The sequence below is a fragment of the Didymella exigua genome, assembly GCF_010094145.1.
Source record: "Didymella exigua CBS 183.55 unplaced genomic scaffold M421scaffold_18, whole genome shotgun sequence".
Classification (NCBI taxonomy): Eukaryota; Fungi; Ascomycota; class Dothideomycetes; order Pleosporales; family Didymellaceae; genus Didymella; species Didymella exigua.
The window spans coordinates 498,945-515,049 of NW_022984792.1; the positions used below are offsets into that span (position 1 = coordinate 498,945).

General features: G+C 50.7%; 5 protein-coding genes across 5 annotated transcripts; 3 read left to right on the forward strand and 2 right to left on the reverse strand.

Annotated features, from left to right (window-relative positions):
* Nucleotides 1-288: 288 nt before the first annotated feature.
* M421DRAFT_35980 (uncharacterized protein) lies at nucleotides 289-1,415 on the forward strand (the record flags this gene model as incomplete). Its single annotated transcript, XM_033589658.1, has 3 exons — nucleotides 289-314; nucleotides 392-704; nucleotides 771-1,415. Coding segments are annotated over 3 exons (984 nt in total), but the record flags the coding sequence as incomplete, so codon positions are not given.
* Nucleotides 1,416-5,216: 3,801 nt separating this feature from the next.
* Nucleotides 5,217-6,363, reverse strand: M421DRAFT_65877 (uncharacterized protein; the record flags this gene model as incomplete). The annotated part of the gene is made up of 4 exons (XM_033596275.1): nucleotides 5,217-5,378; nucleotides 5,427-5,719; nucleotides 5,769-5,992; nucleotides 6,167-6,363. The coding sequence occupies 4 exons, from the start codon at nucleotides 6,361-6,363 to the stop codon at nucleotides 5,217-5,219; spliced, it is 876 nt and encodes a 291-aa protein (XP_033447516.1).
* Nucleotides 6,364-6,673: 310 nt separating this feature from the next.
* On the reverse strand, nucleotides 6,674-7,076 carry M421DRAFT_422114 (uncharacterized protein). Its single transcript, XM_033593063.1, has 3 exons — nucleotides 6,900-7,076; nucleotides 6,790-6,843; nucleotides 6,674-6,737 (listed from the first exon to the last, which is right to left on the reverse strand). Exons 1-3 carry the CDS (start codon nucleotides 6,996-6,998, stop codon nucleotides 6,690-6,692), a joined length of 201 nt encoding a protein of 66 aa, XP_033447517.1. The 5' UTR covers nucleotides 6,999-7,076; the 3' UTR covers nucleotides 6,674-6,689.
* A 306-nt stretch (nucleotides 7,077-7,382) lies between these two features.
* M421DRAFT_394374 (uncharacterized protein) lies at nucleotides 7,383-10,665 on the forward strand (the record flags this gene model as incomplete). Its single annotated transcript, XM_033590061.1, has 8 exons — nucleotides 7,383-8,191; nucleotides 8,243-8,344; nucleotides 8,399-8,625; nucleotides 8,741-8,944; nucleotides 9,002-9,827; nucleotides 9,878-10,063; nucleotides 10,117-10,267; nucleotides 10,320-10,665. The coding sequence occupies 8 exons, from the start codon at nucleotides 7,383-7,385 to the stop codon at nucleotides 10,407-10,409; spliced, it is 2,595 nt and encodes an 864-aa protein (XP_033447518.1). The 3' UTR covers nucleotides 10,410-10,665.
* A 774-nt stretch (nucleotides 10,666-11,439) lies between these two features.
* On the forward strand, nucleotides 11,440-12,948 carry M421DRAFT_35983 (uncharacterized protein; the record flags this gene model as incomplete). The annotated part of the gene is made up of 2 exons (XM_033589659.1): nucleotides 11,440-12,621; nucleotides 12,664-12,948. Coding segments are annotated over 2 exons (1,467 nt in total), but the record flags the coding sequence as incomplete, so codon positions are not given.
* Nucleotides 12,949-16,105: the final 3,157 nt, after the last annotated feature.

Sequence of the window (16,105 nt, forward strand, 5' to 3'; positions counted from 1 at the left end):
AGTTATGAGCCCGGCTGCAACCTAGGATTGTTCTCACCTGCTGCTGCAATCGTCACTCTACTTGAGTCGCACGTTGCTATACCGCGTCTACCACAGCGCACCTGTTACCGCGTCCACCCACGACGCACATTGCCTGGATCTCTGCCTGGATCCATTCATACACGACTACAGCCTCTGCAATGGCTGCTGAGTCTGATCCCGCAGTGACGCGTGTCACTGTTATACTCAACACACCTGACGACTGGTTTACCTGGTTGTTCATTCGCCGAGACGTTGCCAACCGCTACGGTCTCTGGCAGTACATCAATCCTGACGTAGCTAGGGAGCTTCTCCCTGAGCTGACGGAGGCTACTGAGCCTCAACTCATCGACTACCGGGCTGGAGCTACTAGGCTCTCTGACCTGACTGCAGACGACCGAGAGTCTTACCGATGGGAATGTGATCGATGGGAGCGCCGCCGCTCTGAGTACCGCACCCAGAAGAAGGCCTTAGCCGACCTGAACACAGACATCAGCAAGACGATTGCTGTACGCCACATCCACCTAATCAAGGATCACGAGACACCCTACGACCGACTGGTCGCTCTTAAGAAGTTCCTTTGCCCAACTGACGCAACTCGCCGCCGCGAGCTTGCTGACAAGTACAACACTCTCAAGACTGCTCCACGAGCTGCAAAGAAGATCGAGCAATGGCTCACTGACTGGGTATACATCACCGCCCAAGGCAAATCAATCACGCTGCCGGAAACTGACGGCAACCGACCGCAAGAGGACTTTCTGATCGCCTGCAAGGCTCTGGATCAGGAATATGCTACGTCCTGCCTACGCGAGATCTTCAAACATGAAGCGCGTGGCACTACTGCAGAGATCTCATCTCTTGAGACATACGTCGCTGAGATGACCACATACCTACGCCGCACGAAGCCTCAATCTACAGGCCTGGCAGTCTCTGCTGCTGAGCTCGGAATCACGAAGCCGACTGAGACTCAATCGACTGGTCGCGGTCACCGTGACGGTGCACGATCAATTCCTACCTGCGTATGTGGGAAGCAGCATTGGTACACTGACTGCTTCATCCTGAATCCACGCCACCCGGCACGTCCGAAGACCTATCAGCCTGCAGCTGAGGCCGTACGCAAGGTTGAGGAAGCGCGGAAGGACTCTAAGATCAACGCGCGCATCAAGGCTGCTCTTGCGAGATGGTTGACCCGCCAACCTCAGAACACTGGATCACTGCGAGTCGATGACGGCGAGCCACCTGTCAACACTGACTCGTTCGTGATATCGACTGGCCCATTACTCAAGCCTCTCCACGACGGCCACAACGGCCACAACGGCCACAGCAGTCACGACAGGCACAATCAAGTTGACCACGATGATGAGGTCGTCATTGCTATTGACGCTCACACTGAGCCTACGGTATCTCTCACGACAATGGCTGTCGATGAAATCACTCAGACTGAACTACGCAATCGATGGATTGTCGATCCAGGATCCAATACGCACGTCGTCAACACAGAGGTATGGAAAGGCTGGAGGAGGACGAGTGACAATCCACAACGTCGTTCTATTAACGCTGGCAATACCTGTATCCTCATCACCGCGTGGGGAACGATGGAACTCGTCGTCCGTACACCACATAGACAGCTGACGCTGGAGCTAACGCACGTCGCGTACGTCGAAGGCTTCTTAACCAGCGTCTTGGGACTCGCTCGCTGCCGATCAGAGTCGATCCACTTCGACTCTGGCCGCGACGTCCTGTACATGCATCAACCGACCAACGTCATCGCACAACTTGAATACAATGGAGGACACTGGCTGATTGATGCCGAGCCATCACGCCGACCGCCGCTGTCGCTTCTCCACTCACCGCTGAGTACGTTTGGGGCATCATATCGCCCATCGTACGCGCCAAAGCCTGCAAACGTCGTCGATCGACGCGATGCTCATCAAATCTGGGGCCACCCAGGTCAAAAGGCAGTCGACCAGCTTGAATCAAACGTCACTGGCGTCCAACTGACAGGAGACCACATGGACTGTCTCTGCCAAACCTGCACCGAAGCTCGAATGACTCACATCATCTCAAGACGCCCGGCTGAGAGCCGCGCACAACGACCATTCTATCGAATTGCGATAGACCTGATCTACATTATCCCCGTGGGAGAGGAGTGTATCGACGGCAGCAAGTACGCCCTCCACTCTATGGACGAATACTCAAAGTGGCATGAAATAGCCACAATCAAGCGAAAGGACAAGCCAACGCTCACACGCTGGTTCATGGCCTTGATCCGTCGAATCCAACGCGCGTACAACGCCGACGTAGTCGCCATCCGATGCGACAACGAGAAAGGATTTGGCAACGATCTCATCAACACTACAGAAGAGCTGGGCATGCTATACGAGCCAGCACCAGCTGGCACAAAGGAGCCAAATGGGCTTATTGAGCGCGCAGGCGGAGTCCTCACTCAGCGAGCTCGCGCTATGCGTATTCACGCTCACCTGCCCAAAACTCTAGCGCATGAGATGTATCGCACCGCCGCATACATCCTCAATCGCACGCCCACCGAAGCACTAGACTGGAAGACACCGTACGAGGTCGTATGGGGACGAAAACCACTCGTCGCTCATATGAGACCTATAGGATGCCGCGCCTACGTCTACAACCGCAACCTGAGAGCTGCCGACAAGCTTGAATCGCGCACTCTCATTGGCCACCTTGTTGGCTACCATGGCACTAATATCTTCCGCATATGGCTGCCTACAAGGGATACTATCATCGTCACACGCGACGTCGTATTCGAGCCTACGCTCTTCTTTGATGGAATGGATGGCTACGCCTCTACACCAGTGATCGAGGAGGTGATCGAGCTACTCGAATATCCAGAGATGCCACAGAACGACGATGTTAGCATTGAGGATCTATTAACCGCTCACCAACGCCGTCGCCAAACAGCACCTGTGACCTCAGCTTCGAGAGCTGGAGACTCCCAGTTGGGGGGTGAAATGACTGACGACGCACTCGAGGCTAACAACACACCTGAATCAACTCAACAACAAATTCCGACTCCTACACTATTAGAGGAGGACGACACAATACATATAGTTCCTAAGGGCTATCGCCGACGAGGCGAGAGAGCGCCACGGGACGTTAATCTTGATCCAACTGATACAAACCTGATTGTCTCTGGCAAGCGCAATCCAAAGCCGAGAGATCTAAACAACTTTGCTGTACAGGTCTACGCTGCGAGGCTGGGACCTGAGCCTCTTGTCAATTACCTGCGAGCATTCTCGACAGAGATTCACTCGATATCCACAACAGCGGATGAAGTGCCACGAATCCATCAGACACAGCTACCGCCACTGCCAAAGTTAGAGAAGCAGCTCAATACACACATGTTTGGCAATCAATTTCGACGCGCAATGGAAATTGAATGGCGAGACCTACGCGCTAAAGGTGTCTTTGGACACACAGAGCAATCAAAGGCTACTGCAGACAGCGAGGTACTGCCGCTGATGTGGGTCTTCACTTATAAGACAGACAGAGATGGGTATATCTCACAGTTTAAGGCTTGACTTGTTGTCCGAGGAGACCTTTAAGCCCTGCTAGACAATACGTACGCTGCTACACTCGCCATCTGCAACTTTCGCGCTCTCATTGCAATCGCCAATTACTTTGATCTTGAACTGAAGCAGTATGACATTCCTACTGCCTTCTTGAACGCAAAAACTGAGCGTAAGATATATGCTGAAACACCTGAGGCATTCCGCCACACTGAAGGCGAGATAATGCTCGTGCTCCGCGCCTTGTACGGCCTGAAGGAGTCACCAATCCTATGGTACAATGAGCTACGTCGAGAGCTTGTCAAGCTGGGACTAAAGCCAGTTGACGGCTTCCCATGCTTATACACGAACCGCTGGCTCATCCTTTTCGTCTACGTTGACGATATCGTAATGGCGTTCCATCAATCAAACGCCCATCTCCACAGGTCTTTTGAGAAGGACCTGGTGAACCTCTACAACATCAAAGCTATGGGAGACCTTGCCTGGTTTCTCGGCATCCAAATCGTCCGCGACCAAGCCCTGCACAAGACCTGGCTAGTCCAAGACGCTTTCATCGACAAGGTGTGCGCTCGATTCAATATTGATGCTGTAGGCAAGGCTCCAGACGTCCCACTGACGGAGAACTAGCTACCGCAGTCTACCAAGGAGACTGACACTGCTCGTACAAAACTCTACCAGCAGCTTGTTAGTTCTCTTGCATATATTGCTGTCTGGGGCAGACCCGACGTCGCTCGAACGCACGTCGTCTTTGCCTGCCACCTCACCAACCCAGGACAGTCTCACGTCTCAAAGATCCGCCAGACCTGGCGCTACCTGCTCAGCACGAAGGCTCTCGCTCTTGAAGCCTCTGCCAGCACGCACGACATGGCCGAGTATCTCACAGACGATCCCACATACCGCGATCCTCTATTCTTTGGATCATCCGACGCCTCATACGCTGATGAGCCTGAGACTCGCCAGAGCTCTCAAGGCTACGCCTTCAAATTTGGAGGACTTATGATTGACTGGAAATCAACTGTACAGCGCACAGTCACAAAATCAACTACAGAATCTGAACTGCTCTCGCTCTCTCTTGCCGCCTCCCAGATGGAAGAGTGGATGCGATTTTTTGCTGGAATCAACCTCACGCTCGACTGCACGCCTACGATCTGGTGCAATAACTAGCAGACTGTTGGTATTGTCACAAAGGAGCACGACAAGCTTCACACAAAGGTTAAACACGTTGATATTCACCAGCTCTGGATTTGACAGGAGGTCACCGCCTCACGCATTAACGTCAAATGGGTACCTACTGATCATATGCCTGCTGATGGACTTACAAAAATTCTACCCAAGCAGAAGTTTGCGGAGTTTGTCCGCCAACTTAGTCTCGTCAACATCACTGAGCGCCTGAAAGGCCTACGTCAGACCAACAAAGCTTAGATGCTATCAATCATCCATTGAATCAATATTGATTAGCTGTCGTCGACTCCCTACTGTTGAGCCTACGGCAGCTAGGGGGTGTGTCACGGTTTTGGAGTCTTTTCTCTTGTACCACGTATCACAGTTTCATATCTCTACTGCTGTACAACGTAGTACACCCTGCCCTTTCCTTTTACACCTCACCGCTATTCCCCTATAACAACAGTCCATAGCTACATACAATACAACCTCAGTTCAATCCTTCAATTCCTTCTGCATATGCGCTGTTCCTACACCGCGACATAGTCTCAGTAGCTTGTCAGTCAGGATGTGCAGCTTCCTAAGATCTGAAAAGTCGGCTTGCACGTCCCCTTCAGTATGAAGCTCTTTAACGTAAGTGAAGAAGCCTCGATCAACCTATGCGACTAATCAATTTAGTTCTCGCTTGCACATTCCTATACTCACTATTCTGGAGAACTCCTCCTCAAGATACATCAGATATTCACGCCAATCTTCAGACACTTCCAGGAGTAACATCGAGTGCTGTAAAACCTGGTTCATAGGCAGGTCATTATCAAAGCACCCGAGATTATGCCTCAATCGATTTTTGAGCTGGTCCGGAGCTTGCAAGAATACCCACCGACACTGTCGATCTGACGATGAAAAGTGCTGGTAGACACCAATTTCTCTGATTGAGAACGGGTCCGTTGGATAGCGTCGGCCGTGTTTTGCGACATACTTGATGTTATATCCGATATCTTAAAGACGGCTTAGCGATATCCCCCAAGGTGATTACAGGGTAAGTACAATAGCTGCAATCTCGGCCTGGCGTTGAGAGATCTCTGGAATGATCTCGCTCAGACATGTGAATGAACAGCGAGCTGAAGCCTTCTTCCACAGGGCCCGTCTTTTCGCAAAACAAGCGGACCACATCTAGGAAGTTAGGGTGCACAGCCATTTGTGTGAACAGTCGTCGAAAGTGTTCCTCACTAATGCGGAGGCGACTCCACGTGTAGCTTTGGTCAATGAAACTATTGCGCATTAGGTTTCGCTCGACTCATAGAAGCTTTATACTGACACCACTGAAGTCATCGGATTAAGTTCCATGACTGCATTCAAGCTTTCCGTGCTTTGAATCTGCTGTGTCAATACATCGTGTCCGTCATCTGTTCATCCGTTAATAGCGCTCCCATTGAGATCTAAACCTTGAAGCCTTGCCATTGTTTGGTGTATCGATGGCTATAAACTCGAATGTGGATTCGTCATTCGCGACAAACAGATCTTTACTAAGCCGGCTTATCCTGGTATTGTTGCGAGACGCATCCGACTCGAGTGAGCCGAGACAAAGATTTTGAGGGTACCTCTTCCAATCATCATTGCTAGGGAACCGTGATGAACACATTTAACGATTTTCGCTAGGTGATCTGCCCGTCTTTCATTTATAGCGAGCGAGACTGGATCCTTCACCGGTAGGCTGTAGCCGCTCCGCCGCACTCCAGCTGTCAGGCTCGACCGATGGACTTCGGCTGTCGAAGTTGCTCCACCCAGTGAAATCCATTCAAATGGGCACTGAGAAAGGAGCGAAAGGTTTCTGTAATTTGAGCTACCTAGATACTTGGGAGGTGGAGGGTGCCTTGCTGTGCTGGTGGGGTTGGTTTGAGTTCCCTGCCTAGCTGCCTAGCTAACGAGGGCGACACTTGTTTTTTCCCCAGCTACGGTACCCCGCCACTAGGCAAGTGCCTGCCCGAACTTCCTTTGCAAGTCTACAAGCTCATCCTATTCAGGTCAGCGCAACTGCCACACGCAATAATTTTCTGAAAATGCTTACACGAGTGAGCTCTCTTGGGACCTTGACTTTCCACTTCTCTCCTTCGTCGGGTACCTGTATCGGGTCGATCAGCATCGCTCGTTCCTTTGTTGTGGGAAGCACATTCGTACAACGATTTCATAAGTGGCTTGCTCAAACATCGAACTGAGGAAAGCGACCAAGACATCATACTCCACTGTATAACGACTTTCGATCACCTGTGTAATCATTGTGCCTGAAGTGGTGTAAGGTGAAAGATGGCAAACGTCCACTGGGCTTAACTTCACAAGCTGAGCATTGCCTTGAGTGATCTGAGCGCAAGGTTGCTCGGCCTCGTCTGTGCACAAGGCAGAGCGCGGTTCTCGAGAGTCCTCCTTCGCCAAGGTCTACCTAGCGCCAACTGCAGCACTGCCACAGCGACCAGGGATTTACCAACGAGAGGTTTTCGTTCCTTCGCTGCGCCCCCTGATACCAGCATATCCATATTATCAGGTCACTCTAACAACACCAAGGAACGAACAGTTTCGACACCATATCCTTCGACTAAGAACCTTGCATATCTCGCGTACCGAGGTAGGCAAATGAACGCGATGAACGCACCTTCATACAGCCACATGACTTTAAAACGGCCCTATCCCTTCGGAGACGATCATGCACATATGTCTTACTACACGCAACAAGAACATGCTCGTGAAGCCACGCCGATCGATGAGCCGTTGTGTCTACTGGGCTCGGTAAGGCCAATGCATTCAGATCAGATCATCGTTCTGAGTTCTTTACAGGTTCTCGACGTGAACGCACAGGCTCGACGTGAAGTATGCGACTTCATCCGCCTGACGTATCCTCCCGAAACAGACCAGCACGATATTCCCTTCGAGATCCTTCCAAAAGGCGATTACTTTGAGCTTCTCAGCAACGGACACGCATTTGCACGTCTCGACAAAGCCTTCTGTAGCGAAGCTCGCCGACTCGTGGGACTTGAAGTCAGGTTTCAGGCGTACTTGAAACGAGGATGTTGGGAAGAAGCTGCGAGGGCATCGAGATCATGTGTAAATGCAACAGTGACGTTCTCCGTCGACGTGAACGTGAAGAGCCTGAGAAACCATGCTGACAAGGTCGGCAACATCCTGCTTCGGTCTGGAATTCGCTTGCAATCCCCGACTCACAATCCTGGTGGAGAGACCTACTATAACCCTCAGATGCTTCATATTGAGGGACCCTTTGAGAAACCTGACGACATAATGACTGAGCCGGAGGGTACACCAACGCCTGCTGTCGTCCTAGATCGACCGGCTCAGAGCAATGCAAAGCCGCGCCCAAATTCTCAAAACCATGTTGAACAAATTCTCGACTCCCTCTCTCACACGAATATACTACACGAGATCCGTACCGATACTAACCGCATCAAGAGCACACTCATGAGGCAAGTACCACCGAGCTCAAGTTGATAAGTGTATATTGATCTATATTGTAGACACCAGATGATGGCGCTAGACTTCATAGCACAGCGGGAAAGCAGTAGACCTTCTGCAGAGCTTACCTTTTGGCGAGAAAAGCGTAGAAATGGTGAAACCTAGTATGAGCTGATATTGCTCTTACCTTAGGAATCGTAGAACTGATTACATGATAGTTTTCAGCATAAACTTACAAAGTCCGAGGCAACCGAGCGTCGGGAGGCTAGTGGAGGTATTCTTGCAGACGACATGGGATTGGGCAAGTCGTTGACGATGTTATCGGCCATTGCCAGCTCTCTGCAGGAGGCGGAGAGGTTTGCCTCGATCAAACCAGCAAATGCAGAAGCGTTATCAGATATCCCGAAGCACTCGCCGGCGACCTTGATCGTCGTCCCATCCACCAGTAACTATTCTGAGCTAGAATCCACTGCGATTACAGAAAATGCTGACTGTATTAGCTTTGATCGATAATTGGATCGATGAGATCCGGACGTAAGCTCTTCACCTCACGCCTGCAGACTGTCCCACTAACGCTCACAGACACACGTTTCCGCATAAAGTAACATTCCACAAACACCTCAGTACGGAACGCCATGCAGAAATAAACTTGTTATTTAAGAAGGATATTGTTTTGACCACATATGCCACCGCCTTGGAAGACACCAAGAAAAGCCCGTCACCCCTGTCAAAGATTCACTGGTTTCGCATTGTATTAGATGAAGGTATGACCCATGCTGTGTAGTAGTTATCTCTTCCTTCGCTGACTGAACATCACGTAGCCCATAAGATACGGAATCAAAATACTAAGATGTTCAGGGCGGTCCAACAACTTCCGGCGCAGCGGCGTTGGTGTCTTACCGGAGCGCCCATTCAGAATCGCCTCGAAGATTTGGGCAGCCTGGTCGCTTTCCTTCGACTCAGAGAGCTAGCGCGCATGTCGAATTTTCGCACCTACATCATCACACCAACGCTGAGTGATCGGGGAAATCAGTTCGCAAATCTGCAGACACTACTGAGAACCATCTGCCTTCGGCGAACCCGGGATATCCTTGGCCTACCTCAGCCGATAACCCACCCACGGTCCATCAGGTTCTCCGATGAGGAGCGCCATCAGTACACTGACCTATACGAGCACTATAAGCGACAGATCCAGATCGCGGTTAGTGGAAACGGAAGATATGCCTCTACTACCCTCCAGTCCATCCACGAATTGCGACTCTTCTGCAACAATGGCCTGAGAAGGAGACAGGATGAACCCCACGAGTCAGACGATGAGACGCTCTCTTATCTGCTGCAGCTTGAAGAGAACGCGTGCTCCAATTGCGGGACCATCATCTTTTGCATCGACAAAGAGGAGGGTCAAAATCGAGGTATGTTTATCCGACCATGCAGGCATCTGGTCTGTCACAGCTGCTGGCCTCAATGTGTGGAGAAAAAGAAAGATACACGTTGTCTACTCTGTACAAAGGGCCATCCCACATCTGATTTTACCACTCATGTCACTACCGTAAAGCTTAACAGTGCGGCCAACGAAGTTGTGCGCCCTCACCCATCCAAACTGTTGGCTCTTCTCGACGACATTAAACAAACGCATAGGGAAAAATGGTGAGTTTCTCCAGTTGCAGTAGGTCACAGAAGCTTACAACAATCGTTAGTATCGTCTTCTCTGCCTGGAAGAAAACCTTAGACCTCGCGGCTGGACTTCTCACCCAAGCTGGATTGAAACATAGCATGATGCACGGAGGCCTAAGCTCGAAACAGAGGCAAAAAGTCTTGAAAGACTTCAAATCTCTCATGGGTTCTAATATCCTCCTCATGACACTGGGCACAGGCGCTGAGGGGTTTGTACATACACATATGCTGGAGAAGGCATTGCAAGCACTAACAAACCTAGGCTTAATTTGACCGTTGCGACACACATATACCTGCTCGAACCACAATGGAACCCTTTTGTTGAACTACAGGCGATGGCAAGAGCGCAGCGTATTGGGCAGACCAAGCAAGTAGTCTGCGTGAGATATGTGATGGAAGAGACCATTGAGCAGGTAGGAGTGACTTAAAACAACCGGCTTCGGATGTTGGCTTACATCGTGATAGAGCGACGTACTGAATCGTCAGAAAACAAAGACAAGACTCGCTGGCGGAGGTTTCAAGAACCAGAATATGAACGATTCACTGGTGAGATAGCCAGTTCGATAAGTGCACGGGTTCATGCTAAAAGTCAACAGCAATTCTTTGGCGTTGACACAACACGCATGGCGAACAATACTACGACGTACCGCCGCAATGCCTGATACAATATGTCTTTGAGTTATTAGAGACTTCGGAACGTATCGAGGCAACGGGAGTGCCACGTAGTAAATTGAAAAACGCTGAAGTTGGACGGTGCACGTGGAGCTTGTAGAATAATAGCAAAGCCAATGCAGTGCAAGAATTCCGTTTCATTACACAATATCCGGCGCGACGTCTACGCTGTCTAGCCCCTTCCAGAGCGTGTCAAACCAACACGTTATCCTGTCGTAGATGTTGTCGTCATGCCGCTTCCAGTCGAGCGCCTTGATTCTCCATGCCTTGAGATCGGCACGGGGAAGCCGTTGTCAGACACGTGCAGCAAGTAGGCAACGAGGGTATCCTCTTCTAACGGAGCGAGATAATGCTGGCCCCTGGCCTTAACCTGCATCGACAGGGCATTTGGATCCGTAGTCAAAGCTCCGAAGTCAGATGGAATGAAGCGCTTGACCCCGGCCTTGATGGCAGCATCGATAAACAGCTTCTGACCAGGGATAGCTTCCATGCTGACAGTCGACACTATTGCATCTTGGCCACGGAAAGTAGCTTCGAGGCTGTCGATAGAGTCGTAGTCGACAACTTCAAATTTGTTGCGGTGCAAGTCGGTCCGACAGGCCTCGATCGTCACCTCCGTTGACTACCTTGGACTAGCACGTCTCAGGGCATGTATATATGGTCGCCTCCTAGCTAGCAAGCAACTCAGCGCAGTTTTCCATCGATATACAGCGGCTACGTTTGCCGCAACAGTTATGAGCCCGGAAGCCTTCAGTTAATCGCTGCGTTCACCCATTTATCTACAACCTGTACGACTGGAAGTAGATCGTATTGTCAAGACAGCCGACTGCTATTTAACACGAAACCCAATCTAAAGCGTCACACAGAGCAGACACTGCAGAGCGTCATGAGTACGTATGAGCAGGACCAGCTAGTGACGAAGACGACAGTTATACTCAGCAAGCCTGATGACTGGGAGAGATGGCTGTTTGTCAGAAAGGACACAGCAGACAGAGACGGCCTGTGGCCGTACGTTGACCCAGGGCTATCAGCAGAGGAGCTGAGGAAGCTACAAGACGAGAAGCCACAGGAGAAGCCTTTGTGGAGGTTCAAGAAGACACAGGTATCTGAGGAAGAGCAGGAAGATATTGATATCGAGGATCTATCTGCTGAAGAGATATCTGTATACAACGTGTGGACTAGGAAGTACGAGCGTGACGAGGCAAGATGGCTGCAGAAAGAGAAGGCCTTGAGGAGCTTCAACTCTGAGATTGCTAGAACGATCAACGTCAAGCATCTAGATCTTATTATCGACTGCTCAAGCCCGTACAGTCGATTGACAACGCTGAAGAAGCACCTCTGTCCATCAGTAGGTGAGCGAAACCACCAGCTACGCAGCCGCTACAGAGCTGTCTGTACGAGGCCAAGGAAAGCGAATCTGGACACGTGGCTTGATGAGTGGGTGACAATTACCAGACTCCTGAGAGAAGCCAAGATGCCAGAAGTTGACGGCAATCGAGCGCAAGAGGACTTCATACTGTCGATCAGGGGACTTGACGACAGCTGGGCAGCTACGCAGCTGCAGGAGCTTGTCAAGAAGGACCACCAAGGAGAGCAGTACAAGTCAACTACTAATCTTGTGGCTGAATTTCGGTCCTACTATCGGTGCACACGCCCAATTGCCTCATCTATTGGCACATTTGCGACGTTGGGTGTAGCAGAGAGCTTAGACGGCCCGATAACCCCAAGAGGATCTGCACAACGCGTAATTTGCCTCTGCGGAGATAGTCACATGTTTAAAGACTGTCTTTACGTCAACCACAGTCTAAGGCAGCTAAACTGGCAGCCAGACAAGGCAATTAAAAAAGAGTTTAATCAGCTGCGTAAGGCTGATAGCACTGTAGCTAGAGTGCTCCGACGCACAGAAGCTCAGCTAAGGAAGCAGAACAAGCTGTCAGGGGGCGTTAAGAAACAGTCAGTAATCAGTATGGATGACGGCCAGCCAATTCAAAGCACAACACACTGCAACGCAATGCTGCAGGCTACAGCTGTAGCTAACCAAGCTCAGCCGCCACTGCTCACTAGGTGGATACTAGATCCAGGTTCGAACTGTCACGTCACAAACACCAGAGGATTGAACTGGACTACTATCAAGAAGGGAGAGCCTACAGACTACGTCTACGCAGGAGGAGTGCTAGCCCAGATAGAAGAATGGGGCGAAGTAGTGCTCAGCGTAAAGACGCCAACAGGACAGAGCCAGATGAAGCTGACGTACGTGGCTTATATCCCGGGCTTCTTCACAAGCGTTGTAGGACTGTCGCGTAGCAGGCCTCTAGGAGTTCACTTCGACTCTGGCCGTGACTGCCTGTATCAGGGCGAGCAGTCAAACGTAATATGCCTGCTGCAGTATCAGGATGGGCACTGGCTAATTGATGACGAGAAGGAGCAGGCGCCGCCGCCAGCTCTGCTGTCAGTATATGCAACGCGCTATACCGTCCCCAAGCCATCAAGTAACAACAGGAAGCCACTATTAGTTAGTCAAGAGGAGGCTCACAGACTATTTGGCCACATCAGTCAAAAAAGCAGTCGCTCAGCTTGACAGCCAGGTAGATGGCATTAAGGTTATTGAACAGCCTAAGGCGCCTTAGTGGAAAGAGTGTGAGACGTGTGTACAGTCAAAGCTACATAAGCTTGTGAGCAGAAGACCACTACGGGAGCCAGCTGAGCGTCCATTCTACAGACTAGGTGTTGACCTTGTACAGCTGCGTGAAAGGACAGAGCGCTGCTACAACGGAGACCTATGGATGTTCCATGCAGTTGACCAGTACAGTCGCTGGCACGAGGCCTGCTGCCTGCCAGACAAGTCCTCAGCAACGCTCAAGCGTACAGCTTAAAGGTTGCTAGCGAAGATCAAGCGTCAGTACCACGCTGATGTGTCAGTTGTGAGGCTTGAAAACGACCGAGGATACAGTGAGATGCTACAGATGTTCATAGAACTTGGCATTGTAGTAGAGCCCCGAGCTGAGTATACTGAGGAACAGAATGGGCTGACAGAACGAGCTGGCAGCACCATAGTCATGAGGGGGCGAGCTATCAGGATAGGCGGAGACCTGCCTATGGAGCTGTCCAACGAGTGCTGCATGACAGCTGTTTACCTGCTCAATCGAACACCTACAGAAGCACTAGCTTGGAAGACGCCTTATGAGGTTGTACACAAACGCAAGCCAACAGTAGCTTATTTAGCAGCTATTGGTGCTTGAGCGTACGCGTTGAATACTAAACTGATGCGCGGTGAGAAGCTAGCATCGAGAGCGCTCATAGGCCAGCTCGTAGGCTATGATTTGACGAATATCTATCAGGTATGGATGCCTACGCTGTAGTTAGTTATACAAACGCGAGACGTGATGTTCCTACCACCTGAGAATAGGACTAAGGAAGCCTACCCCAGCTGTCAGAGACTGCGGGAGATAGTGGTTACTCTTAATATTCCTAAGGCTAAGGACGATGAGCAAGAGACTAATGAGGCTGTGCGTGACGCTGATGACGTAGAGCACAGACAGTCAGAAGCAGAACAAGCTCAGGAACAGCTCCTCAGTGAGGCTGCGGGACAGCAGCAGCTGGACAAGGAAAGCACAGCAAGGTGGCTACCAACGCTGGAGAGCACGCCTGAGCCAAACGAACAGTCAGAGAGCAGTCAGGAGAACGAGCTGCCACGAGGCTGGCAAGCTTTAGCACCTGACGCAGATGCTCCTGATCGCCGATCGAATAACACACCAAGGCGGAAAGAAATCAGTAGCCAGATTGACGCATTAAATGTTCTGACATCACGAAGACAGTGACGTACGCTAGGTGCATACTACACAGCATTTGCTATAGCTGTCAACTCATCAGAGCCTAGGAAACTGCTCAGCGAAGAGCCAAGCACACGATTACACAGGGACAAGCTCCCACCACCTCCACAACGTTGGAGAGACCTAGACAAGCATCCATTTGGACACGATTTCAGGGATGCAGCACGTGCAGGATTCGCTAGCTGTACAGATAAAGGCTGCTTTGCAGCTACGGCAGCTACGGCAGCTACAGCAGCTACAACAGCTACAGCAGCCAACGCACAGATACTCCCTCTGAAGTGGGTGTTCTCATACAAGTTTGACGAAGACGGCTACCTGTACAAGTACAAGGCAAGGCTAGTCGTTAGAGGAGACCTCCAGGATAACTGGGGAGACACGTATGCAGCGACACTAGCAGCAAGGGTGTTCTGCCTGCTAATAGCAATAACTGCTGCGTTTGGCCTGCACGCATATCAGTATGATGTGTTGAATGCCTTCCTGAACGCACCTCTCGAACAGCTAGTCTACGTACGTACACCAGAGCTGTTTGTGGGCCAGATAGGAGAGCTACTTGAGCTCAAACGAGCCTTGTATTGCCTCAAGGATGCGCCACTACTCTGGTACAGGCATCTTAGAGACACGCTGACGAGACTGGGCCTCAGGCCAGTGCAGGACGTGCCCTGTCTGTTCACCAGTGACCAGCTGATTGTATTCTTCTACGTGGATGATATCGTCGTCCTTGTGCACCCGCAATACCTCAGCCATCACAGCTAGTTTGAGAGAAAGCTTCAAGAAACATATAGCGTGAGGTGCCTAGGAGAACTTAAGTGGTTCCTGGGTGTACGCATAGTAAGAGACTGGACAGCAGGAACTATTTGGCTAGTCCAGGACTCGTTCATTGACAAGGTGTCAGCCAGATTTGGCTTGGCTCAGACATCAGGGAGATACCCAGCAGTACCGCTGACTGACAGCTATCTGCTGCCTAGCGTTGAGGAGGCAAGCGTTGAACGTACGCAGCTGTACCAGCAGCTAGTGGGTTCACTAGCCTACATCTCTACCTTTACAAGGCCTGACGTGTCGCGAGCACACTCAGTCCTAGCAAGGCATCTGCAGAATCCTGGACAGAAGCACTTAGCAGCAGCTAAGCACGTCTGGAGATATCTGATTGGTACTAAGTACCTGGCTATTAGAGCATGCAATAGAGCAAAGAACAACACCACTTACATCAGCCAAATCGACGATCTATCACCGTTCTACAGAGCATCTGATGCAGCGTTTGCTGACGATGAAGAGTCAAGGCAGAGCTCATATGGATATCTATTCAAGATGTACGGCATGTGTGTTGATTGGAAGGCTACACGTCAACGCTCAGTCACAAGTCAACTACAGAGGCAGAGCTTATAGCACTTTCAGTAGCTGGAGGAGAGATGGAGTGGTGGAACAGAGTGTTCAATCACATCAAGTTCAAGCTAGATGTGAAGCCTGTTATCTACTGTGATAATCAGCAGACAGTAGGTATAGTAACAAAGCAGGAGGACAAGCTACATACAAAGCTGCGCCACGTTGACACACATCAGATGTGGCTAAGGCAAGAAATACAGCAACAGCGTCTACATGTAGCCTGGTGTCCAACTGCAGACATGCCAGCAGACGGACTTACGAAGACTCTAGTACGACAGAGGCACTACAAGTTTGTTAAACAGCTAGGCCTAGAAAGCGTAGAGCGCTACGTTATAGAATGCTCGCAGGACGCTGATATTCCAGACCTAG

What these genes read in the sequence shown, in the direction of transcription:
- M421DRAFT_422114 (XM_033593063.1), bottom strand. Translation starts at nt 6,998, where the DNA reads ATGATTACACAGGTGATCGAAAGTCGTTATACAGTGGAGTATGATGTC. An exon ending in AAGCCACTTATGAAATCGTT is followed by an intron (nt 6,844 to 6,899) that starts GTACGAATGTGC and finishes GACCCGATACAG; the next exon opens with GTACCCGACGAAGGAGAGAA. An exon ending in TCCCAAGAGAGCTCACTCGT is followed by an intron (nt 6,738 to 6,789) that starts GTAAGCATTTTC and finishes TGACCTGAATAG; the next exon opens with GATGAGCTTGTAGACTTGCA.